Source organism: Pyricularia oryzae, chromosome 2, assembly GCF_000002495.2.
Source record: "Pyricularia oryzae 70-15 chromosome 2, whole genome shotgun sequence".
Classification (NCBI taxonomy): domain Eukaryota; kingdom Fungi; phylum Ascomycota; class Sordariomycetes; order Magnaporthales; family Pyriculariaceae; genus Pyricularia; species Pyricularia oryzae.
Window position 1 is genome coordinate 1,206,759 of NC_017850.1, and position 24,465 is coordinate 1,231,223.

The window sequence follows — 24,465 nt, forward strand, 5'->3', positions numbered from 1 at the left end:
CTCCATTAACAGATCTTTGGAGTAAGCACTGTGTTAGCCAGCTGATCATTGTTGTTTTTGACTAAGCAATGAATAGAGCCACAACTAGCCTCTCGTGGGGCGGGGGAAGGGGGCAGATGTATTGATCTTCTTTGTTGTTGGGCAAGTGCTCGCTTCAGTCTTTCCCAATGCTTTTGAAATATGCCAGGGCCTTGTAAGACTGCCGACAATACAGACTCGTAGTAATAGACGAACGCGTGGGGAATTTTGACTGCCAGGCTGTGTTTTTACGTTTTGCAGGGCTTCAGGATGCTCAGACCATGGGAAAAATGTAGAAATAGAAAATATATGGACCGACGCAAACATGAAGCAGCAAGGAGATCAAGTGCCCAAGAAAAATGAGCACAAGCCTTCAACGAGAAGTAACGCAGACCCAATCTCGGGCAGGAAACATTCCGGGAGAATAATGGTCGGTGGACGAAGCTGCTGTAGCTACCAAAATCTTGCTTACTATGTAATGATAGCTAACACGCAGTATGCAAGGTACGGAACCAGCTAAAACTGAAAAAAAAAGTGACATGTGCCATCAATGCTTTGACCAAGTAGAAAGGGAAGAAGGTCTTGTAATGGACGAGGTGTGATCGAAGCTGTCATGTGCGGACAGGTCAAGCAATGAACTGCGTGAGTATATGCTGAAGAAGCATAGGTAGGTACCTAATTGTTGCAACACACTGCATGGATAAATAGTAAATTGACGCGCTCAAGCAGCAATGTAGAACATGTGACTGCCACTGGCATTTACAGAAAAAAATGTCGTGAGGCAGAGAGCTGTCAACAAATGCCCGGCATTGGGTAAGCCAATAGTCTTAGCTTGTGAGATGGACTATAATCAACTCGGGATAATGTCCGAGCCCACCAACGAACGATACAGGGTGTATACCTACCTATAGATGTATGGAGGGGCGGACGGTTCCGGAGCTAATATGGAGCAGTGACGGTGCCGGGCCGTTGACATGGAGGCTGACAAGGAGTTCATGGCTAGCACGGGCAAGCAAATTAGGTCTAGGTCTATAGTGAGTGCCTAGGGTACCTAGTTCTAGTCGCAGCTTAGCAAATCTCTGATAGGTAGGTATTCTAGTAAACACCAATAATCCAAAGCGACCTTTTAGCGCCTTTCTAGTTCTAGATCTAGAACTAGTGTAAATGTGCGTTCGACGTTAACATGACGCACTGGCTTTATTACGAGCATAACCCTGCCGAGATTGATAACGATCAATTGATCAACCACTTTGCCGTTCCAAGCTGCCCAGTCGTTCATTGTGAGACACACCGCTGAGCCCCTTGTACCCAGCTGTTGTTGCAAAAGCAATGTCTCAACACAAAAGGGTGAGGGCAAACAACGGGGGGAAAAATAAATAAAAAATAAATAAATAAATAAATAAATAAAAATCAATTGGCAAAAACTATGTGCATTGCTCCTTAATTGCAGCACCTGGAGCCAGGAATTGAGAAAACCACCTAACACTCAAAAACGAGCGTGCTTGGGCTGATGCCGAGTTCCGCGCTTTAATTTACGTGAACACATCGCCAGCTACGGCAGGATCGTGATCAGGTTGTTTGTGAGAATGAATTAGGAGAGGTCGTCTGGTTGCTGGGTGGATTGGAAGATTAATAATAACAATGGGTAACGAGATCGGAGCCGCAACTAAACTTACAGTGGTAGGCTCTGCTCGTACTGCACGGTCGACCTACAGTGAGTAGTACCGTACTTGCGTACATACCCACACAACGCGTTGACGATTTTCATTTCGATTTCTGGGCTGTACGAGTGGGTGGGGTCAGAAAAGACGCACGGACGGGGCCGATGATATCCCGATGGGTGCTGGGCTCCAATGTAGGAAACCAAACCCAAGCCGACTCGTGCGCCGCACCTTTGCCCCAGTCCAAACAAATCAATCACTGACGACCTTGGACGCCTCGTTGATTTTTTTTTCTGCACCTCGAGTCCAAATTCGAAAATCCATTATTCACAAATCAAATCGACGACACAATCCCTCGCATCCGCTATTTTCCACCCCGTACTGCAGCAAGAAGCCTCTCCACGCTTCAGACCCTTCTTCACCCTTCTCGCCCGCAAAAGGTTTGAATTCTTTAGACCTCGAAAAAAATCAGTGCGTTCCGAGCTCACTTTTGCGCCCTGTGATTTGACCTATCCGCGCGACTTTGGACGATCGGCGCCCACCAATCATCCGCACCTCAGATCATCCTACCTTACCTACCTCCCTTTGGTACCTTGACTACCTTACCTAGTTAGTACAACGACCCAAGCTGTCCTCGACGCTTATGAAAGCTGAGACCAATTTTTTTTTACCCATCTAGGACATAAACGACGCAGACGGCTGTTCAAGTCAAGACCTCTTTGACCAGACTCGGCCATCTCTACCTGATCGACGATCTGTCGATAACTTTTTTCTTCACTCGCGCCCTACCACCTCCAAATCACATAACCGTCGCAAACATGGCCACCATGCCGACAAACGGTAATGTTAATCACCAGGACCAGAACGCTGCGTCCGCCTCGTCCCGCAGCCAGTCCAACACTGAGTCTAGCTCCTTGTCCAAGGACGAGGTTGGCTGGTACTTCGTGGAGCAGTACTACACCACCCTGAGCAAAAACCCGGAGCGCCTACATGTGAGCTATGGCCAATTAAACCTGTTGGGAAGCGACTCGCACCGGGGTATGATACTAACATGATATTTTCCCAGCTCTTCTATGGAAAACACTCTCAGCTTGTTTATGGACTCGAGGCCGAGGTTGCGAACGTGTCTGTTGGTCGTCAGGTAAGGAATGCAAACCACTGGAATGCCATTGTTGGGGCGCATCTCTCGGGCACAATGGCTTACTTTGTTCCTTCCACAGCAAATTCAAGAGCGTATCAAGTCCCTTGACCTGCAAGACTGCAAGGTCCGCGTTTCCAACGTCGACTCTCAGGCTTCCGAGGAGAGCATCGTGATTCAGGTTATTGGAGAGACGGTCAACAAGGGAGGCGAGCCCAAGAAGTTTGTCCAGACCTTCATCCTCGCCAAGCAGCCGTCCGGATACTTTGTTCTCAACGATATTCTGCGCTACATCAACGACGATGCGGAAGAGGATGCCGCAGAGACCGCTGCGGCTGAGGAGGAGGCTGCCGCCCCCGAAACACAAGCTGCCGCTGAGCCAGAGGCTGCCAAAGTAGAGCCAGAGGCTGCCAAACCTGAGGCCGAGGCCGCCGAGGTCGATGCCGCCGTCAGCAAGGATGCGGAGAAGACTGCCGAGAGCAAGGAGGCTCCCGCTGCTGAGGCTGCTTCAACCCAGCCAGCTACTCAGAAGGACGCCGTTGCCACTCCCGCCAAGGCTGAGAGCGCTGCTGCCACCCCCGACCCTGAGAAGGTGGCCGAGGAGATCGCCGAGGAGGAGGTCAAGAAGCCAGAGCTGCCCAAGGACCCAAGCCCGACCCCTGTTGCACCTCGCCCTGCTGCTCCTGCCGCTGCCGAGCCAGAGAAGGCCAAGGAGCCACCCAAGCCTATGACCTGGGCTAGCAGGGCTGCCGCTGCCGCTAGACCTGCTGTCGCTCTGCCGAAGCCCGCCGTCCCCGCCGCCGCTCCTGCCGCACGCCCTGCTGCTGCCGCCCCCGCCGCTACTCCCGCCGCCGCTGCTCCTGCCGCTGCTGCACCCAAGCCGGCCGCCCCAGCCCCTGCCGCTGAGGCCCCCGCTGCTCAAGAATCGGGCAGCGAGTGGCAAACAGCTGGTGCCGATTCCAAGCGCCAGAAGGGATCCCAATCCGTTGTTGGTGCGCCCCAAGAAGACAAGGGCACTCTGGGCTACGTGAAGTTTGTTACCGAGAAGGTCAAGACCGAGAATCTTAAGACTCATCTCTCTTCCTTCGGCGAGCTTGTCTACTTTGACATTAACCGCACCAAGGTTCGTGTCTCTTCTTGAGTCTTGAGAGGATGTAGTGACGTTTGTACTGATTGTAATTTCGCAGAACTGTGCTTTTGTCGAGTTCGCCAACATCGCTGGCTACACAGCCGCAGCTGCCGCCAACCCCCACACTGTTGACGGCGAGCAGATTTACGTCGAGCCCCGCAGGCCGAAGGCTAGCGCCTACGGTGGCAGCAACTACAGCAACCGGGGAGGCAGTGTCCCGGGCCGCGGACGTGGTGGCTTTGACGGCAACCGCTCCGGAAGCCAGGGCGGCCGTGGCAGCTACGGCAACCAGGGTCGTGGTGGACGTGGCGGCGCCCCCAGGGGTCGCGGTGGCGTTTCGCAACCCACCAACGCATAGGTCCTTCTGACTTGTTATTTCAAGAGCTCGAGCTTCTTCACAGAGCTATGAGCTGGTGTGTTCACAGCCCGAACAAGACTAAACGGGATTCTCGGGGTCTCTGTCAATGGGAGAAGATTCACCACCAAGGGTCGAATATACGGGTGATCAGTGGAGGAAATACAGCAAAACCAAAAGGATGTGCATTTCGGCAGGAGTTTGAGGTCGAGTTTTTCGGATCTTTTGAAGGACGAACCCATAAGTCAGTCAATCCATTTGCACGGGCAGAGCTAGCGCGTAGAGGGTATGGTCTCGAAAAGTTACAAAGTTGGCTTTTGGGGAGTTGGTCTTGGGACTGGTCTGGTTTTTTTTTTGTTTCCGTCTCATATTTTTCTTTGTTCTTGGGTTCTTGTGTTTGTCAACGCCGGCAGGGAATGATGGGTAAGGGAATGGCCGAGAATGGCACTGGCAGGCTGGCGACATAGCTCTGATACCTTGCTCTTGTCGCTGATTTTTTTCTTTTTTCCTTTCACTCCCTCAACCCCCTTTTTTTATTGTCTTTTGCTTGTTTTTTTTGGTTCCCCACGGCGTGTACGACTTGTATTGGCCAAAGGGTTCAAGAAAACAAGGGAGCAAGAGCAAACTCGGGTCCGGGTCATGAACGCCATTAATTTGTTTTGATCTCGGAGTTGGCTGGCGGGATCTCTGGGAACGTCTGGTTCTCTGTAACTTTTTTATTATTATTATAATTTGTGCATGCGGGCTTTCTTGGCCCAAAACCTCGTGGGATCCAAGGGCGAGTTGTCGGGGAGGTTGGTTTTTGCTCAGTGATCCTCTGGGGACATTGTCCAGTAGGAGAGTTATCTTTTGATACCCTGGTAAATAATGACCCCTCGCATGTGCGAATCCAATGAAACGAATTTGATGGATATTGAGTTGAGTTTGTTAGATCAAACCTTGGAGAAAAACAAGAATGACGTCAAGGTCGGGCTTGTGGATGGCGTATGGCCGGTGCTTGGTCGAAATAAGCCATCCTCGCAGTAGCTGTCACTTTCAAGGGGGAACATGGCCGTCAGAAGGACGACCCTCTCTGCTATGAGAAACCCACCCAACAACCATGAATGAATTAAGCAAATGGTATCCTAAGTTTCACCGCCAACAACGCCATTCTCCCAGTGTCGCTTGTTTACTGCCCTGGCGCCGTGTAAAGTGTAGATAGCCCAATCAACAGCCTTTTCCCCAAAATGACATGTGCATAAAACCAGCTTTTTTTTTTCTTGTTCTTCTTTTCTTTGTCCTACGTCCCTGTCATCTCCACCTCAGTCGCCCGAGTCTCCCGCGCCAGCTCGTCGGCGACCTCGTCCAGCAGGGCGTTCGCTCCGCCAACATCGGCGCAGGCGGCGTCGAGCTCGGCCAGGAGCGCGGCGGCCTCTGCGCGCTGGGACTGTATCTCGTCAAAGAGGGCGGCGTTGTGCGACTGCATCGTCTGCAGCCTGGCGTTGAGCTGGTTCTGCTGCGCGGCCAGGAGCGGGGCCAGGTTCGCGGCCAGGACCTCTTCTGGCGGGAGGAGATGAGGTGGTCTGCATTGTGTTGGGAGGCATGGTTGTCAGCTACATGTGTATGTGTTACTGGCGCTGTAGGTAGGTACATGGAGAGATGGTGTGATACGACGGGAGTGGATAGCTTACATGCCGGGCTCGGCGTCGCCGGCGTCCTTTCTCCTCATCGCCGCCTCGCTGACCAGAGCTTCCAGCTCGTTTAGTTTGGGCACGACTTGGCGCTCGTCCAATATGATTTGGAATTCTTTCTGATACCAGGTGACAGCAAGATTAGCCATGCCGCATAAAATCACAGTGATGATTTCCGCCAGCCCGCCCACACACAAACCTGCCACACCCGTCCTTCCAGCAGAGCAACCTGGGCAGAAGCAAAAACATCCAGTAGGAATTAGAATATCAAGAAGAAAAAGGCATACCCTGCACTTCTCCGACAGCAAGCCCACCACCCGCTGCTGCACAGACCGCAGCGAGTTCGGCGCCCGCGCCGACACAGTCGGGTAGCAGGCGGCGAACTTGTCCCACTCGAGCTTGGCCAGCGTGCGGTTCAGCGCCTCGTCAAACGCCTGCTGCAGCGCCGTCGCCCTCGGTCCCGGCGCGACGGCCGTGTGGCGGGCGGGGAGCGGTGGCGATGCCGGGGCTGCGGTGTTAGGTGCTGTTGTAGGTGCTGTCATCGTCGCCGGTGTTTGGTGAGTATGTGTCGCGTCTTGGCTTGGCTGTGTGGTTGGTGGTACTTCTGTCGTTGTCGGGGGAGCTTGTCGTTGCTGCTGTGTTTGTGGTTGTTGCGGCTCTGGGGCCGTGGGGGCCGAGGTTCGCGGTGACGAGGGCGACATTCTGGTTGTGGGAATGAGGTGTCGTGCAATTGACCTGTGTTGAGTGTGGTAGAACGATGTCTTGTTTCTATTTCTTCCCACCTAGTGCTTGTCGTTGGCCATGATGATGTCGAGGGGTCTTGGCAGGGGAGTAAATTGAGACGCGTTCGGAGCTTTATCAGCGCGTTCCGATTAAGAGCATCGCAAGTGTGGGGTTAGGAGTAGTGGAGCACTATGCTGGAATTACTTGAGACGGCCAAGACGGCGTAGCGATGGGACGAAGCTTAAACCATTCTGAGGCCCCTTGGCCCCTCAATACCTTCTCAGTACCTTACTCACCAACGGATTTATTTCCAAGTTGAAGTGCACTCACTCCTCGAACCAAAAAATGTATGCAACGGCAGCTGTGCTGAGATTTTTTATTACAATCTTGAAACTCCAGTGGTTTTTTATCATTTATGAAAAGTCGTCATGTTCCATGGTGCAAATATACATTTCTTCCAAAAATTTCGTGACTTGTCTTTCACCTTTCCAACCGAGCACCTACCGTGTAAGTAATAAAAAAAAGCAAGAAACTCCTGGGCCATGCCATGCCAATCATTATATATGGTGAAAAGCGCAAAAGAAGCCAGCAAGATCTTTTTTAGTGTCCCGAGAGATGTGGAAAAGAAAACCTGAATACGTCATCTTCGACTCGCAAACATTCTCTCCTAGTTAAATTCCACCTGGCTTCCCTGGCCTGGCCTCTGGTCTCTCCTCTCGAGCCTTCGCCTCCTTCTCCTCTCGGCAGCAGACGCTGAAGGGTCTCCTGGTGGTCCTCCGGGCCCAACCGACATTTGGCTCCATGTTCCGTGGCTTTCAGCACTCTCGAGCGTGGACACCGTATGTCCTGCCGCCGGCAAGTTGCCGACACCACCAGAAGCTGGCCCAGGCTGTCCCGAAAAGTATGCCGAGTCCTTACCCGCCGGTCTCCTGCCTCCAGCGAACGGCGGGGCCGGGGGCATGGACAGAGGGTCATCACGCACTCTTTGCTCCGCCGCCGACTCGGCTTTTCGAATGTCCGAGTCGCGTCGGTATCGAGTCCTGCTGCCGCTCCCGCCAGTTGGTGTATCGTTTCCAGACAAGCTGCTCATGTCATCCTCGCGCTGTCGCCTCCTTTGCTCCCTACGCTCCGCCGAGGCTTCCTCTCGCGTCAGCTGACGCAGTGTTACGTTGCCACGGTCGTCGCCCTTCACCTTGACGCTAACCCGAGGCTGCCCGGCAACGCTGGAGTCTCGCCCCCATCGTCGATCTTCGCTCGAAGCCAGGCGACTTGCGCTAGCTTGTGCCGCTTGCGCCGCCGCCTCGCTTTCCCTACGTCTCCTAGACGAAGGTGTTCGCTCAACGCCGGGCGAGCGATCGCTTGGGGAATCTTCGTACGGGTCGCGGGGCATAGCCGGCATCGAAACATATTCTGTGTCGTGCCTTGACTGCGAGCGCGATCTCGACGGGCCGGATGCTGGTGGCGGTGGGCCGCCAGCGGGTACTGGCACTGGTACTGGTACTGGTGCCGGCCCGACAGAAGTTCCGGCTCCGTAGCCTGTGGGTGGGCGAGGCTCAATTGAAGACTCGGTCATTGTCATCTCGGAAAGTTGTGATGGTGCCGGTCTTCCCGCATTCCTGATCTGCGGGCGAGAGTGTCTCCGTGTGGGCGAGTCGAACCCATCACCAGTATATCTGGCAGGTCGTTGGCCTGCTCGCCTCTCCTCGTCTTCCATTCTCATACGGTCATCTTCCTTCCTGTCTCTTCGATCCTTCATCTTTTTCGCAAACCAGCCCAGGCCAAGGCCTGCCAAGATGCCCTTGCCAACCCCTCCTCCGCTGCTTTCCTTGGGCGGTGGAAGTCGTCTTGAGGGACTGTCGCTGCGATAAGACGAATAATCCGAGTAGATGAGGCTGTCATCCGGTCTTGCGTTCCTTCTATGCGACTGTGGCGGCGTGACTGGTCGTCCACCGGCGGTACCAGGTCGTGAGGCAGCCGCACTCAAAGCTCCTGCGGCCATGGTGGGACCTCCAGGTCCAGGCAGTAGTGGCGATCTCGGGCGTCTGCGGTCGTCGTCCCTCCTTACTGACGTGGTGTCAGTATAGTCGGTATATTCGCTGATTACCGTGTCGCCCCTGCGTGATCCTCGTCCGTAGCGGGTTGGTGTCTCGCTTGAAACTGCAGAATACTCGGTCTCGTCTCGGCGGGTGTCCTTCTTCTTCTTCATCTTGGCGAGTAAACCTCCAGCACCAAGCGCTGCGCCGACGCCCAAGACTTTTGTCATGAAGCCACCGCCCTTGTCCTCCTTCCTCCTGTCAACCCTCTCGCTGTACTTCTCGTCGTCGAAATAGCCGGTGCTGGGAGATTCTCCTCGCCTAGATGATAACACCTCCGGGGCTCGGCTACGGCTTCGCATGCGGGATCGAGATCGAGATCGAGATCGGCTACCCAAAGTGGATTTCTTCTTGCTCTTGCTGAAGAGAGCAAATGCGCCCGCGCCGGCAGCCAAGGGGCCCAGCCATTTCATTGCACCTCCGCTTGACCTCCGGTCGGTACGCTCAGTACGCTCCGTGCGATCCGTCTCGGTGATCTCGGTTACACGACTCCTGCCAGCATCCGACCGGGCTCCGCTCAGATAGTACTCATCCCGACGGCCAGACGCCTTGTAGCTCAGGATGAAATAGATAAGGAGCAGCGTTGTCATCCAAAGTGCGTACAAGATGAAACAGTACTTTGGTGACCCATAGAGAGTCAGTCCCAGGGGTATCTGGACGATGCCCAGGAGAGCGATGGCTCTGCCCGACCACTGGTGAACGGTCACACGCAACGAGCGGCCCTTGATGCCACTGATGAGACGACCGCCGAAGGCCTGAAGGATGAATAAAACAAGGATGGCCACGCCGATGCCGTGGTGTGGATTCGTCAAGCTCCGGGTAGGACCCACTGCAAACCAACCCAGTATGAAAACAACAATGACCAGACCCAGCGCCAGTACGTTCATATAAGCGTGGTATTTGACTGCGAAACCGGCCCGTCCAGTATAAAAGCGTGCGGTCATGACGGCGGCCGGCACGAGAAAGAGGAAAGCCATGGTCGCAAGGATACCGTGCGCCAGAATGAGGGTATGGTACTGCCCGACTGTCGAGAAGCGGTTGCCCATGCCTGACATCGCAGAGGAAGAACAAGAGTCAGTAAACAGTTGATCCTGTGCATAAAGCATACAGACACCGATGCACACTAGGTCAGATGCCTGTCGCACTCACCATTGTATTGCATAGTCTCAAAGTCGAGCCCCTGCAGGTTCGGCAGCAAAAAGGTATTCTTGGTGAAATCCCAAGTTCCATCGCCGACGTTCAGGGTATCGGACGTGTACGACGCCGTCCCCGGCGGGGAAAAGTCCGCCGGCGCCATGGCTGGCGGCGGGAAAGCTGTCGGCAGTCAGGAAAGTTCCTAATCCCCTTGTTGGAATGCTGTCGCGCGTCGACAATACCCGTCGGCCTGGGTTTTGTAAAGAGGAGTTTTTTTTGTCTTGGAACCACGGGACGGCCCCGCTGGGGGCGGAGAAGTGAAGGGAGACTCCAATCGCTGGTACGACGTCGTCTCTGCGACAAGTGTCGGGGTATGTTGAGAGGCAGTCTCTCTTTACTGCCTTGTCTCTGGAAGGTTGCTATGTAATTTGCACTTCCACCGGCATACTGCGTGCCGCGGTGGGCGATGACGGGAGCCCTCCGGCTTGTGGATATTTTTTTTTTCTTTCGAGAAGCTTGACGGTGTTTACACCGCCTGACAAGGCAACTTTCGTTTCTCCTTCGTTATTGGATTGATTTTTTTTTCTTTGTAAACACGGCAAGTCGACGGGAAAGCTTTGACTGGGCCCTCGCGGGGGCGGGTAATGAAGATGGCGTCTTGAACAGAAATTGACAATGAATTGTTCAGTCTACCAGACAAAAAAAGAAAATCAAAATTCTTGGAAAAAATCCTCCCTTAGGTGCACCGTCGGGGAGTTTGTGGTCGCACACAGGCGGAATCACCTAAAGAGAAGAGGACTGACGCACAAGTCTTCCTCGAGCTGACGGTTGGTGGGGAAACCGGGAGAGGCCCACATGTTGTTGCACTGTCCCGGTCACTAGGGAAATCCATTTAAATGCCAAGCTTTCCCCATTGGTTCCATTGCTACTTTGCATCGTAAGTGGACGGTAGCTAGCAAAGCACCCCACAACCTCTGCTTCTCTAGGTCTGTAGGTGAGGCATATCTTAGTTCGAGCTCCATCAACCCAGTGTTTGCCTCAAAGCGCCAGCTCAGCCCCCAGCGACGTGGCACTGCATCAGGCGCATCAAATGTAAGCCAAACGCGCCTGCGGCGGTGAAGCGAGGGGAAAATCATTTTGAGAAGAAGAGGAACATCGTTTTCAGGGGTTCTTGTCATTTCAGTTTGCCACAAGTGCTTGATTGAAAAGTAAAAAGAAGAAAAAAAGAAAGAAAAAAAAAAAAAACTTTCATCTTGCCCTAGCTTATGGGGGATTGACAAAAAAGCAACGAAAACAAACAGAAAGGTGCCGACGGCCCGACACCTTCGACAACCTGGTCATCAACTAATACCGTACAATTCTACAAAGTAACAATCAAAAAACCATAAAGTGCATAGAAAACCCCTGATTCACCCAACTGGATCCACCAAAACCCGAGAACCACTTCAATGGGAGCCTGACATCCACAGTCCACGGACCGGATATCCTTGTAGAAACAACCTCACTCGAAAACCCGATGAATAGTGACAGAATCGCAGCCTGGCTCGTTTGGAGGAGGCACCAGAGCCCAGTTGATGGCATGATAAGTGTAGCTGTTGACATGCGTGTCACGGCAGGCGTACCTTTGCGTCGAGCAGTGCAGAGTCAGCCCTCTGTAAAACATCGACCAACACAACAAAACGTCTAAAAGAAAACTCACCAGTTGTACATTGCATGCGACGGGTCCCATGGGGTGACCTTGTCGGCCGGCGCCTCGTGGCTGCCGTCGCCATAGGCGGCCAGGTACATGTTGTCGTCATCATCAAACCCTACGGGGCTGTAGTCGTCGTCGTTGACTTGCAGCGAGGGGATGGCGAGGTCCGACCAGAGTTGCGTGCCCACAACCATCATCGACTCGACAAACTTGGTCTCGGCCCCTTGCTTGTAGTATGCCTTGGACAGCAGCGGGCCAATTGCGCCCTTGCCCTCGTCCTCGTCGTCCTCGTCCTCGTCCTCGTCGTCCTCGGGCTTATGCTGGTGGGTAAACGCGCTGGCGTGTTCGAGGATGCCGTCATCTGTGATGCACAAGACCCTGGACAGGGGTCCGACGTGACAGGCAAAGATGGACCAGCCGACCAGCGTCGAGTTGGAGCTCTCCGTGATATAGAGGTGGAAATCTTTCGATGTCTCGAGGTCCTCGATCTGGGCAGACACGCCGGCTGCCAAAGCAAAGGCCGAGAGGAGATGTTGGAGATGCATGTTTTCTGCGCCTCTTAAAACAAGATTATGGACTAGAGGACTCAAGGGCCTGGTGAGTGGCAGTGTAGATTGAAGAGGAGCAGGGCAGAAGAAGATACTGCAAGAATACCGGTGGATGGAGATAGGTAGCTAACAATTGGATCAAAATCCAAGGGTGTGCCAATGTTGATGTATGTCGGAATGCTGATAGAAGAAGTTCCAAACAAACCCTGGGAGGCGAGAAGAGGCCCTCATATACTCCAGCCATGCTTATACAACTCTTTGCTGAGGCAGTCGCATTCTAATGCTTTACTTGCAGATATGACAGAGTGGGCACTACCGCGGAACAGCACGCCCATGACTTTGCTTGAAGCTCTTCAGCAGTGACGACATGAACAGAGGTCTTGATAAACATCAACAAGCTGGAAGGTGCGCCAACCTCCACCCAAGGAGTTCACTCACTTCTTGTGTTCGGGTCAAACAGTGTATACGCTGCCTTCTGGCACAATGCAGGTAGTTGCCGGTTCGCATCTTATTAGTGCGGGTAGAATAACAAATCTGGGATACATTGTGCGGTACGTGTGACTGCCAATATTCATCATGAATGCTTTGCATGTAAGGGAATGTACGTGAAGGCCTGCCGGTAAGAAACAGTAGATGCCATGTGAAAAAGAAATCCATGCTTTGAATCCACTTTTTCGACGTCAAAAAATCAGCTTTGCAACCCAGGTAAAAAGATGCAAAAGCTCAAATCTGTACAAAAATGCCCGCTTCTCATGAACCAACAGTCAGGTCCTTGAGGCGTCCATTGAGAACATCCAACTCCATGGCGAAACTTGGGTCCGAGTGATCATCAATCTCGGACTTGTCATCACTTTGACCCGGGCTCGGTTTCGACGTGGCGCTGATCAGTGGCCTGATAAATCTCTCCTCCATGGCTCCGCGCATGCCCTCTGGGATCTGTTTCCTGTACCTCTCGGACCGGAATAAAAGGTAGGCAAAGTTGGCAGCCTGCATCAAAAAGGGCGAGTTTTGCGACCAGTATTCAGCAAAGGCGTCCTTGTCCATCTCCCGCACGAACTGCATATCGGGGAAAACGAGATATTGCAACTGCTCGATGGCCTCCGGGGTGCCAAAGATGCTACTGCTGGTCTTGCTGCTCTTGTCCTCGCTGCTACTCACTGCTGCACCATCGATTCCCAAACCAGAGGCGGGAGTTATGTGGACTGCTGGGGGTTTCTGTGCCATTTCAAGTTCCTCCTTAAGCCAGGTCACGGCGCAGGCTTTCAGATTCGAGAACATGCAATTCTCAAGAAGATCCTCCAGGATGTGCAACCGCCCATCCTCTTCGGGGCATGCATGCAGTATCAGACCGGCCAATGTCGAAGCTGCGTTGCGCACTCCGAGGGACGGGTGGTATACCGAACACAACGTCAGAAGGTGATGGTACGGCATGAAGGCCGCCCTGAGAGTCTCTGTCGACATTGTAGGGGCGACAATAAATTTGCCATGCTCCAGCCACAAACCAATGGCCAAGATAGCCTCGATGGTGCCCGGCATCCTTTGTATCTCGCCGTTGGCGTCATCTTCTAGGTACCTTTGCATCAGGCCCAAATGTTCTGGGAGGATATAAATCTTGGGCTTGGGCATGTTCGCCTGGAATACGGTAGAGGAGAAAACCCAGTATCCCATGAGACAAACGGCGCCACCCGTAGGAAGGTGAACATCTTGGGGTCCCCTGAGCCTGTCGGCGTCAGGTATTGTGCTCCTGCGGATTGGTCCGTCTTCGCACACTGATGAAATAATCTGGGCCGGAGAGCCGGATATGCCGAGGTCTTGGGACAGCGCCTAGAAAAGAAGTAATATCGGAATTCGTCAGCTTTGTTCACACGCCGTTGCCAATGTTTATGGGCAGAACACTCACAGCGAGCTGTCCGATAATGGCGTCTCTTGCGAGTAAATCAGAATCGTCCTTGTAAGCTTGCAGCGCAGTCTTCTTCCCCGGCACCGTCTTCCCCGGGTTGTATGCCTCGATCAACCGCTGCGCCCAAGCGGGGGAGGTCGCGTTGACGTAGGATTCGAGGATCCCCAACACAAACGACAGCAGTAGCCTCTCTTGTATCTCAGTTTCGGCGGGGTCCTCGTGCTGCTCGGCCTCTGGGTCCGGGGCATTCTTGGAAACGTCTCCGTCCTTGTCCGGGTTGGCGACGTTGACGCTCGACTTGCGCGACGGCAGAGGCGGCCGACGGTGGCCCGACAGGGACTGGACCAGGTTGATGGCCGACGCGGTCATGAGCTGATTGGGCCGGTAGGCGCGCTGGACCGTCGCGAGCGTGGTGGCGAGGAAGCGCGAGGGGTACTTTGTCTTGATCCGCCTGTGCAGGATGGCGAGCATGCCCAGGAGGACGATGAACCGCCTGATGGCCTCGGGGTCGGCGTCGCTGGCATCCTTGTCGGAGATCTGGGAGGCGTCATCGTCGTCCTCGGGGTGGCCCTCCAGGACCTCGAGCAGCTTGATGATCACTTCGCGAGGGTTGCCGAGGCGCGCGATGGTCTCGAGGCACTTGTCGCCTTCGGGGTAGAGGAGCAGGTTCTGGACGAGGTCCCAGCCGATTTCCTGCGTGAGAGACGCATCTTGAAGAATTTCGTTTAGTGTCGGTAGGATTTCGGGTGAGAGAAACTTCTCGATGATGGTCAGGTATGTGAAGTTATCGGTCGCGGGAGGTCGGGACTCGAGCAGGGCTTGTACGGCCTTGGACTTGTCTGTGACGTCGTCCATGATGGGCGCTTGGGGTTGTTTCTTTGGTCGGCCGTGCGCGGTTGATCCCGTGTGTGCCGGTTGGGGGGAAATCGGACGTGTGAAAGGAGCCAAAATAATGTGCTTTCTTGAGAAATTTGGCAGGTTTTGTAGTTATCGACAGCTAACTACGTAAACTTGGCAGGATTTGGTATCAAGGATGCCAGCCTGCCTGGAAGAAAGATGGTTTATCGCTTGGCGGCTCGTAGCGGATGCATTGAGTCCAATAAGCCGTTGCGCCGCGCACCTTCTCGCGACGCACCTCCCCTCGCTAGCAGCTGTCACCCCAACTTCCAGCTGCATCTCATTTTTACCCCGCAGCTTGCATCCAACGCCACCAAACACAACCACGCAGCGCCCGCCCCTGAATCTGGCCTGGCCCATCCTGTCCCCCAAAGGTGGGCCGCGCAGTTGCTAGCGCATCATCCGGACGGTTCTAGACATGTCAAAGCACATATAATCATCATACATTCCGCGGATATCACCAACGAATATGGCGGCCACAGTTATCCTTCCTCCAGCATTTTCAAGATCAGTCAATTGGTCACAAATCATAGTGTGGATCAAGGTCAAGTTTTGTGATAAAAGTATGAATGTAATAGATCAAGGTTATCACCTAAACTCCCGAGTCATGAGACCGGACCCGGTCTACGGGTAAGAATACAAAACAGAAATCATACAAAATTATATCCAAAATTCAAATTGCCTCACCCAAGACGCCAGCCACCCAAAAACATAAGCAGGTTTTTTTTTCTTCTGTTGAGCTTCGAATAATATCGTGCAATAAGGAGCCCGTCGTCCCCGATCTCGCGCAGGCCAAGTATCGCCGTAAAAGACGAGTTAAAGCCCCGAGACCTACGAGGATATTCGGGACCAGCTTAATCGTCCCTCTTCTTGCCCCAGCTCATGCGCTTGCTGGTCCTGAGCATCCAGCTCCAGTGCTTGAAGGGGTCGAGGACGAGGTTGTCCATCTCGATGACGTCGTTGTCCTTGGGGCCGACGCTAGCTAGGCCGTACTCTACGGCCAGGCGGGCGTACTTGGTTGCCATCCACGGCTCGCCGACGCCGTTGTACTCGATGGCGGCGTAGGTGAAGGCCTCGTAGAGCATCAGGTCCAGGCGCTCCTGCTGGTATAGGCTGACCATGAGCTCGGCCATCTGCGGCGTGGCGCGCGACGATGGGGTGTAGTCGTGGAACTCCTTGCGCAGCTCGGCGATCTGCTCCAGGCGCGAGTCGGACTCCTCGGCGATCAAGTCCCTTTGAGTGCACATTGAGCAGCCGCAAGGGAATCCCCAGGTGCGGGACAACCTCGCCAGGCGGGCGGCTTGGCTCTGCAGAGGGCTGTGCGATGAGGAAGAAAGAAACCGTCAGTTTGGTGATTCTACTGGCGTGCGCGGCGATATCGAGGTCCTCTCCGAGGAATACAGGAGAGGGGAAAGGGAAAGAGAAGAGAGAAAAGAAAAGAGAGAGAGAGAAAAAAGAAAAAAAAACTTACTCAAGGTACGACAACGAGATCTCCTCCCCAATGTTGATCTGGCGGACAGCGTGGACGTGCTGGGTCAGGGTCTCGGGGTCGTAGTAATAGTCGGCGTTCGGGCGGCAGTCGTGGTTGCAGCGAGATATCTCGGGGAAGACGACGTAGAACTGGTCATCGTTGTCGCCTTCCGGGTCGGCGTCGATGTCGAAGGCGTTAGTGGACAAGATCTTGTCGACCTTTTGTTGGTAGTTCTCGTAAAGACCATCGTGACTTGACAGGTTGAGAAGCAGCTGGCGGTGGTTTTCGGGGAGAATGTCGACTGCAGCGGTCTGGATCTCTCTGACAATCTTCTTGGGCATCGTCTCGAAGAAGCCGTAGTCGATCACGATGGCCGGCGTACTGCTCATTATGCGATCGCCACGGTAAAGCGTCCTGGCGGCAACTAAACCAACTCCCTTTCCAGGGACCATGACTGACTTGTAAACCGCCGTGTAGTTGGGGTCAAGATCCTTGTTGGTGTGTGCTGTGAGCTCCGGGTTGGTGAAAGCTGGCAGCTTCGCGATGCTCTTGGCCCTTGCGGGGCTGGTGATGATTGACACTCCTCTGTTGTTGGCGAAGCCGCCGGCGTAGAAGACGCAGAACTCTGTCGGCCCCGTTCCGTTGCGCGCGCAGTTGCTGATTGACGTCCACGGCGATGACTCGTCAGTAATGTGTCTCCCACCGGCGGCCTGCCTTTGGGCGATCACGTCCGCAGTTGAGCAAATCGGGTCCGTCAGTTCTGGGAATGACAGCGGCAGCAGTGGTGACCGACATATGCCGAGTGCGAGGTGGTTTTGAATCGAATCGCGAGCCGCGAGGACGGCGACGAAGTAGAAGGACAGGACCTGCACTGCCTTCATTGTGACAACTCTTGGGTGTGTAGAAGAGTAGGGGAAAAAAAGAGGGTATATTCTACAATTGAATTCTGGATATGTATGACCAAGGAATGTAGTATACAAGGTAAAGGATAGATAAAATAGGGGATGAAATAAAACAACCGAAATGCAAACTAAGTCATTCGGTAGAGAAACAAAAAAAAAATGCTGCGAGTAGTGAACCAGCCCAGGAGATATCACAACCAGAGAAAGAACTAGGTCAGCTAGCTTTGTTATATACGAGTCCGTGAACTGCCAATGGATACTTCATAGGCGAGCAGTAATTAGGGGCCCAAGCCTGGGCCATCCTTGGATTGATCAACCCCAGGCTCAGGACCGGGGTGAGCTCTAGCACCACCACCGACGGGGTTAGCTTGGCAAAGCTCGTCCAGACCAGGGGGGTAAAGGAGACCTTGGAGACTCAAGCCGGGCCCCCGTTTGCCCCACGCAGTGCACCGAGCTGGCTGGTCCCACACACCACAACGGTGGGCAGAAGAGGAAAGTACTGAGCTTACTACGGCGGCGCGGGTGCTGCCTACGCGGTACGGACCTGGTTTTTTTTTTTAAAAAAATAAAATAAAAAAAAAGTCAGATAGTAGGTGCGAAGTCGACCTGACTTTAAGGCACAGCGAAATTATCCTACTCCGGGTATAACATGCAGCTGTGTGATACTTAAATACACCAGCCAGTAGTGGCCTTTTTCGGTCCCGACAAATGCGAGCAGGAAACTCACCAGGCAGGACTGCAGGGCATACCTCCGTAGTGCGAGCTATCATCTTATCCTGGACTTGCTCTCGAACATGCCATGACCAACAATGGATCTTTTCGTCTTGGCTGATGGTCGATGCCAAGGCGTGTAGATTGTTTTGATCAGGGATTCGATGGATTGAATTGTTGGTCTGAACAATTCAAGACCTGCAGAGCAGAAACCAAACTAGTTTGGGGCAATGCTCTCTACTGTATGGGGAATTTCGTCAAGAATCAGCAATGTACCAGTGGTATATGCAGAACCAGAATATTTACCATCCATACACCCAGCCAGTCAGTCACAGTCACAGTCACACGCAGCTGCCCGCGCTTGCTGTCAAGCGTTGATCAGTGCGCGGGAGGGCCGTTGAAATGGATGTTGTGGTCTCAGGAGTGTCGCAACCCCTTCCACTTGATCGGTGTGGAGGGCTTAACATTGATTTTGTTTCACTCTAACTACAAAGCGCGGACGTGTTGCAGGGCTGGTTGAAACGAATTGTGCAGCTTGGCGTGCCAGACGCCAGCAGACGTGCCAAGAACAGGTGGATCCCACAGGAATCCGAGCGCTACGACCAAGACGCGAAGAGTCCAGACCTTCCCCCCGTCGAACGTGAGTGGGGGGCTGCCAGTGGAGGGACGGACGCTAATAAAAGAAGACATGTGTGGAAAAGCCTAAAAGTCAAAAATCGAAAATACAACAAGAAACAGATTGACAGAAAAAAACACATCAGCCTTGAGTGATGTCCATCGTTCTTGTGCTGAGTCTTGCCAGATCTGGACTAGACTAGAACTAGAACAACGGTGACACGTCGATCTACCACGTACACAGCTTTAGTATGGTAGGCCTGATTAATACATGCTCTTTCCTTGACTTGTAGGTAATTACGTACTGTACCAAGAGTACCTTTTCTCGGAGCCTTTCAACCGAACAAAACCAGAAACGGGGAACGGTACATCATTTGGGTGTGATCATCGCGGATTCATGGAACCCCAAACGGTGTTTACCAACCAGTATTAACCTTAATCGGACATTATAGCAAAAGGACATTATTCACCATTGTTTCCCTGTCACGGCAAGTCTTCACGAGCGAAGACGTACTGTAGGTACCTGACTTATTTACAGTGTAAAATCAATGTCACCCTAACTGACTGGTGCCCCTGACGGCGAATTGTGTTCTATTCTTGTTTCTGGAGCAATCCAAGGTGGTGTGGGGACTTTTTGAAGGCCATAAGCTAAACTACTTTGACCAAATAGGTAGCAGGTATGGTAGCCAATGTTAACTGCCGTGGGCATGGCTTTGTCATTTCTCTCTCTCCTTTTCCATCGTATCAACTTTGTAGATATTTTGTTCTGTTTTAGACCAGACTAGTGTTATTTCTACGAATAGTGATATGTTGATCAAATATGATCTCCCATGTACCGTTGTTGTAGGGTTAACTTTCTTTTTCCTGCCGCGTCAACCATGCTACACAATGCCAAGGCTGTCTTGTATGAGATCTACAGCTTGGAGAGAAACGTTGGATTTTTTCCATCTCATGCATGCATCCTTCCGATTCGGTGCAAATGACATAGTTTCTTTTTTTTTTTTTTTTTTTTTTTTACTAACGTCGTTAGAAGCTGCCTCTTTCTGTGTGTAGCCTGCGCATGTCTGTGTACGCAGTACTTATTCAGATGTGAGCATCAGATGCTACGACATGTCTTGGGGTTTGGGTTGTTTCGGCCGAACATGACAAGCTTGCGTAAGTATTGAATCTGCAAATTCTTGCTTGCCTGCATTGTCAAACTCCTGCTTTGTTGGTTATTGATTCAGAGATACAAACCCATGTTACAGTGGTCATGCGCGGGTGTTCCATAGCTCACGAGTCGTAAGACCGAACGGGGATGAACAGAAACAAAGAAGAAGGAACCGCAAACAAAGAGGCAAACAATACTGAGTCAAGATCACTACTCTAACATCACATTGGCTGAAGGTGTCAAGTAGCCGGACTTCATCCCAAGTTTTCTTTCTTACTTTGTATCTACCTTCTTTCGGAAGGCCTGCTGGGCAGTTTGCTGTGACTAACCAGTTTGTTGAACCCACGGGTCTATTGATAAACGCAACCATAGCGCAACAGGCATATAGAGGTCCTGTGTTTATATATGACTGTGAGGTGTCAGTAATAGTCAGTGATCAGTACCGCGTCACAGCCCATCTGAGATGCACAGCTCGCATTTTCACACTACATATTGAGAGTTGAAATGTCCCCGCTACTACCAACCATGGACGCTACTACGTTCCGAGATATCCACGCATACCGGTTGATGTCTGGGTAGTGGCCAGGCATATTGGAGTAACAAACGATCTGCGACGCGGAGAATCTTGATGTCAACGAACACGCACGACTTTCAACAGTGTCCAAGAATGGATCACCAAAACACGCGCACCGGCGAGTGCGGGCACAAGACCTGGACCAGGATCTACTTGTTCTACCTTCACGTCGCCGTCAAACTGCGAGGCGCCGATGCTATCGAAGCGAGACTCCAGCGGGCGCTGCAGCAGCAGCCGAACTCTGGTGATATGACGCTCAGCAGCTCCGATCGCACGCTCCTAAACATATTTGGTGATTATATGCTCGAGCGTCTCTGCCGCCTCAACCCGACTGATGAGTGGGCCGATGGGTACGAGCGGTTCTTGGCCCGGCTGCCGGGCCACATTGGCCGCCACGGAATCGACGAGGACACGCTCAGGTTCTGCAAGTGGCTGTACTCGACTCTCGCGGACCTACATATAATCGAGCAGCTGCCGGAAGGCGTACCGTATCTTTCGCCACAGGACCTCCAGGTACTGACCAGTGATCACCTCATGGCTCCCTGGAGCAGCAGCAGCAGCAGCAGCAGCAGCAGCCCAGAATCCCCCGATGCCGCCACGGCGGCTGCCAGAATGCCCGCGGGAGTATCCGTCAACGCGCGTGGTTCGCTGGGCGATGAGGAAGAAGAAGAGTACCTTACTGGGTTCACGTCAGTGGCAGACTCCTCGGCGTCGGCCATCACTTCCCCGTTTGGCTCGTCTACAGGACTAAGCAGGCTTTCGACCCCATCAACGCAGTCGGCTAGCCTCCGCCCAGTGGCCACGACCGCCACCACCCCTGCAAACAACACCACACGCCAGCCGGAGCACGAATTAGGCAACGACGGGGGTCGTCGGGACCGCGGAGCGCAGCATCAGCAGCAACACATCGTCGCACAAGAACCCAACGGCCTTGTTCGCCCGCTCCCGCCTGTGGGCCACCGGGTCGACTTGCCCGCCTGGAACACGCGCGGCGGCGGCCGAGCGGGCGACTACCCAAACGCCCAGCGAGGCAGTCTGTCGTACAGCTTCGTCCCCTACAGCTCGATGCCTGCAGTGGCACCGGAACTTCATCCGCCACCAAGAGGAGCGTATCCGCCGAGCTACTTTCGCTACGACCGGCCTCTGTCTCCGCCATCCCTGGCCAGGTTCGACTCGGTCTTGGGCAGGATGCTACCGGGCAGCTTTCCTGCGCCATACTACCCATCAATGTCACCGACTCCACCTGCCTATTTCACCTAGAGCCCAGTTCTTTTCATCAGTGATCAATGTGATGGTGGTGGTGTATGATTCGGTGCTCTGTGATTTGTCGCTAGAGCTTGTGGAACGGTACTAATTATCATCAGAGAGAGTTCCGGCACGCCAAGCAGTCGTATTTCGGGGACTATACTTGCTTCAGGAGCGAGTTTCAGTATGAATAGCTGAGTTTTTTGTTGATGGAACAGCTAGCAGCGCCAAGCAGACATGCATAGATACTAGATTAAATCGTGACATGGCTCAGCCCCCGGGTACCTCAGTTACGTTCGGTCAGCGCCGGCTCCGCGGAAGCCGGGGGACTGCCGTCGTGGAAGTCCAGGCAAGTCTTTCCGATTTACGAGTGATTTTGAGCAAAATAAAACAGACTACCCAGAAGCACCGCGCAGGCCATCATCCATCAACTCTCGAGTGTCCCATACAACGTTCATTCCTGTCAAGTTACGAGGTGTTTGTCCGTTTTAGTCCCGCAGGCGCACTGGAATCTACGCCGGCAGGGTGGATTGGACAGGCTGTCTAGGCCATGTTGTTTCTTCTTCCACGCGAACGATATGAATAAGTTAACCTCTTGCGCACGGAAAAGTTAGGCGCAGAGGCAGGCAAATTTGTGGTTTTCGTTTTTGGATCCCCCAGATGCTTCTCACGAGTGCATGAACAAGGAGGGCAAGATGTGATGCGAAGAGGCAAAGTCAACGCTAGGCCAATCCAACAGTGACACATCCAGGAACATCGAATCGAGACCACGCTGCCATTCACCACTGGATGATGACAAAATCGCCGTATCCCCCGAGCGCGCGTATGCCCTCATCTAGGTAAGACTTACGTCTTCCGCGGGTATTACCTTGCTCGGGGTGGCTTGACGCACCGTCATATATGAGCTGACGTTGGAAGTGTGCGTAACAATGTGAAGTCAAGATCGCTCGTTGTCCTGAAAGTAATGGTGCCAGAAGGGAGAAGGAGAACTTTGTATATGTTTAAAGAGTCAATGACCGAGCAGTGATGGACTTGCTGGTTTGTTTGACGAGATGATGGTTGAAAGAAGGTTAGGAAATGGTCGGGCAGCAGCATGCAAGCGGCTTTTGTGGAAGCAACTGGAGGAAGAAAATTTTTCAGTAGTGTCACGTGAGTACAGTGCCGTTTCGGCCCGGTGCGGGTACCGCAGTCTGTCAGTGGCTGTCCGAACCCCGCCGAAGTAAATGGGTTTAAAAACAATTTGGGGGAACGTCAAGCGCGGGAGTCTCTCTTTTTCTCCCCTTACACTTTTTTCGCACCATAAAATCAACCGGGCGTCTCTGCATCACTCAAGATGACTCTTGGGACGGTCGGTCATATTGTGTGCTAGAATGAACGTAATTTTTGGAAACGCCCCCCGATTCATTTCAGCTCAGCTGATTTGTTGCACACATAGCAGGTCATTCGCATTGACGTGAAAGCGAGGGTGGTGTTCCACACATGATATTCCCTGGATTGGATGGCAGTGCAAGATGAAGCCAGCCTGTGATTCGTTCCGATTCAATGGATGGCGTACCTAGGGTCAAAAGTGTCGATTTACTCGCAAGCCTGTTCGTTCGCTCTCGCCTATATCGGCCGTTGATTCGGTGGTCTTGTTCTGTTCCTTCCTCTCATTCGCCATGTTCTTCTAATCTAAATGTTTCTCTTCCCGTCGCGGATGGGAAGGCGTCACGCACAGTCGTATATGCGGACAAACCAGAAAAAGAAAACCCAAGCAGCCCGGATGTCCCCGCTGCCCTCTACTACCGCTTGTCCGCCACTTGTCTACTCAAACCCTTGCAGCCATGGAAGGTACCTAGTACCTAGGTAGGTAGGTATTCTAGACCAGTCTTGCTTGGCTCGTGTCTTCTGAAAGCACCGAAATAAAATAAACCCGTCATGATACAAGAGTGCTGTCAGTCTCATTCCCGGCCAGACTTTTCCATAGTTTACGGAGGTTCATCGGGTACCTACCTACATTACACCAGTCTCGTTTTGGGCAAACTTGATTTCTAGTACCTTCGAGAATGCGTCGACATGGTCATCCGGAATGAAATCTGCTTGTCTTCGATTAGGACTTGCATGTCATCGATCGAATCATCAATTCTGCGGCGAATGACATTGTGACTTAGTGTTGAACAAAGAAACCAAGGTTCTGCTCGAGCAGGTTTCTATCCCACACTGCTGCTGCCATATTGCATTTACTGGGGGTCCCCATCTCTCTAACATGCTTCTATTAAAAAAACGGGTTCTCTCTCGACCTATCGTTGCCTTGCCTGGTTTGCCTCGCCCAACCTACGCGGGATTTATTCTCCGCCACGCTCAACATCCTGATCGTGTGCCTGACGTTACTCTGACAGGACAACGAAATGGACGTCGTCCTCCCACACCGGCCGCAGAGTTGGAAATTGCTACTGCAGGCCTGAGAAGGAAGCTGGACCTCTGACTAGCTTCCACACGACCGACATCGGGATCCATCCAACAACTGCCCCTTCCTTTGTACATACATGCTCGGATATAACGACATGAGCAGAAAATCACTCGACTAGCTCCTGACATCGAGCCATAGCCTGCTAGAGAGACTGAGACATACATCGTTAGGGCCGCCAATTTTGCCCTCTACCATCGAGCCACATGTTCAGCCTGTTCCGACGAAGCACAGAACAAGGATGAATGGACTATGTTTACTCATCCGCCTTCTTTTCTTCCCCGATGCTTCAGGAAGGTCCACATGCCTAAAAGCTTGACATGCTATTCTTGCGACTAGTACAGATCGCACGTCCCTTGGTATCGTATCAGCACCCGCTTAAGAGTGCAACC

At 52.9% G+C, this 24,465-nt stretch overlaps 8 protein-coding genes across 8 annotated transcripts; 3 read left to right on the top strand and 5 right to left on the bottom strand.

Annotated features, from left to right (window-relative positions):
- Positions 1–1,915: 1,915 nt before the first annotated feature.
- Positions 1,916–5,214, top strand: MGG_04667 (uncharacterized protein). The gene is made up of 5 exons (XM_003713614.1): positions 1,916–2,288; positions 2,359–2,671; positions 2,746–2,820; positions 2,900–3,940; positions 4,005–5,214. The coding sequence occupies exons 2-5, from the start codon at positions 2,498–2,500 to the stop codon at positions 4,302–4,304; spliced, it is 1,590 nt and encodes a 529-aa protein (XP_003713662.1). The 5' UTR covers positions 1,916–2,288; positions 2,359–2,497; the 3' UTR covers positions 4,305–5,214.
- On the bottom strand, positions 5,182–6,848 carry MGG_04668 (uncharacterized protein). The gene is made up of 3 exons (XM_003713615.1): positions 6,259–6,848; positions 5,972–6,090; positions 5,182–5,863 (listed from the first exon to the last, which is right to left on the bottom strand). The coding sequence occupies exons 1-3, from the start codon at positions 6,670–6,672 to the stop codon at positions 5,581–5,583; spliced, it is 816 nt and encodes a 271-aa protein (XP_003713663.1). The 5' UTR covers positions 6,673–6,848; the 3' UTR covers positions 5,182–5,580.
- A 234-nt stretch (positions 6,849–7,082) lies between these two features.
- On the bottom strand, positions 7,083–10,761 carry MGG_04669 (uncharacterized protein). Its single transcript, XM_003713616.1, has 2 exons — positions 9,937–10,761; positions 7,083–9,835 (listed from the first exon to the last, which is right to left on the bottom strand). The coding sequence occupies exons 1-2, from the start codon at positions 10,082–10,084 to the stop codon at positions 7,362–7,364; spliced, it is 2,622 nt and encodes an 873-aa protein (XP_003713664.1). The 5' UTR covers positions 10,085–10,761; the 3' UTR covers positions 7,083–7,361.
- A 493-nt stretch (positions 10,762–11,254) lies between these two features.
- Positions 11,255–12,712, bottom strand: MGG_15553 (uncharacterized protein). The gene is made up of 2 exons (XM_003713617.1): positions 11,621–12,712; positions 11,255–11,543 (listed from the first exon to the last, which is right to left on the bottom strand). Exons 1-2 carry the CDS (start codon positions 12,157–12,159, stop codon positions 11,423–11,425), a joined length of 660 nt encoding a protein of 219 aa, XP_003713665.1. The 5' UTR covers positions 12,160–12,712; the 3' UTR covers positions 11,255–11,422.
- MGG_15554 (uncharacterized protein) lies at positions 12,638–15,220 on the bottom strand. The gene is made up of 2 exons (XM_003713618.1): positions 14,063–15,220; positions 12,638–13,986 (listed from the first exon to the last, which is right to left on the bottom strand). The coding sequence occupies exons 1-2, from the start codon at positions 14,915–14,917 to the stop codon at positions 12,913–12,915; spliced, it is 1,929 nt and encodes a 642-aa protein (XP_003713666.1). The 5' UTR covers positions 14,918–15,220; the 3' UTR covers positions 12,638–12,912.
- Positions 15,221–15,492: 272 nt separating this feature from the next.
- MGG_04672 (uncharacterized protein) lies at positions 15,493–17,578 on the bottom strand. The gene is made up of 2 exons (XM_003713619.1): positions 16,431–17,578; positions 15,493–16,276 (listed from the first exon to the last, which is right to left on the bottom strand). Exons 1-2 carry the CDS (start codon positions 17,309–17,311, stop codon positions 15,814–15,816), a joined length of 1,344 nt encoding a protein of 447 aa, XP_003713667.1. The 5' UTR covers positions 17,312–17,578; the 3' UTR covers positions 15,493–15,813.
- Positions 17,579–18,328: 750 nt separating this feature from the next.
- On the top strand, positions 18,329–19,354 carry MGG_15555 (uncharacterized protein; the record flags this gene model as incomplete). The annotated part of the gene is made up of 4 exons (XM_003713620.1): positions 18,329–18,367; positions 18,554–18,683; positions 19,111–19,173; positions 19,329–19,354. The coding sequence occupies 4 exons, from the start codon at positions 18,329–18,331 to the stop codon at positions 19,352–19,354; spliced, it is 258 nt and encodes an 85-aa protein (XP_003713668.1).
- A 1,109-nt stretch (positions 19,355–20,463) lies between these two features.
- Positions 20,464–21,908, top strand: MGG_04673 (uncharacterized protein). Its single transcript, XM_003713621.1, has one exon. It carries the CDS (start codon positions 20,476–20,478, stop codon positions 21,640–21,642), a length of 1,167 nt encoding a protein of 388 aa, XP_003713669.1. The 5' UTR covers positions 20,464–20,475; the 3' UTR covers positions 21,643–21,908.
- Positions 21,909–24,465: the final 2,557 nt, after the last annotated feature.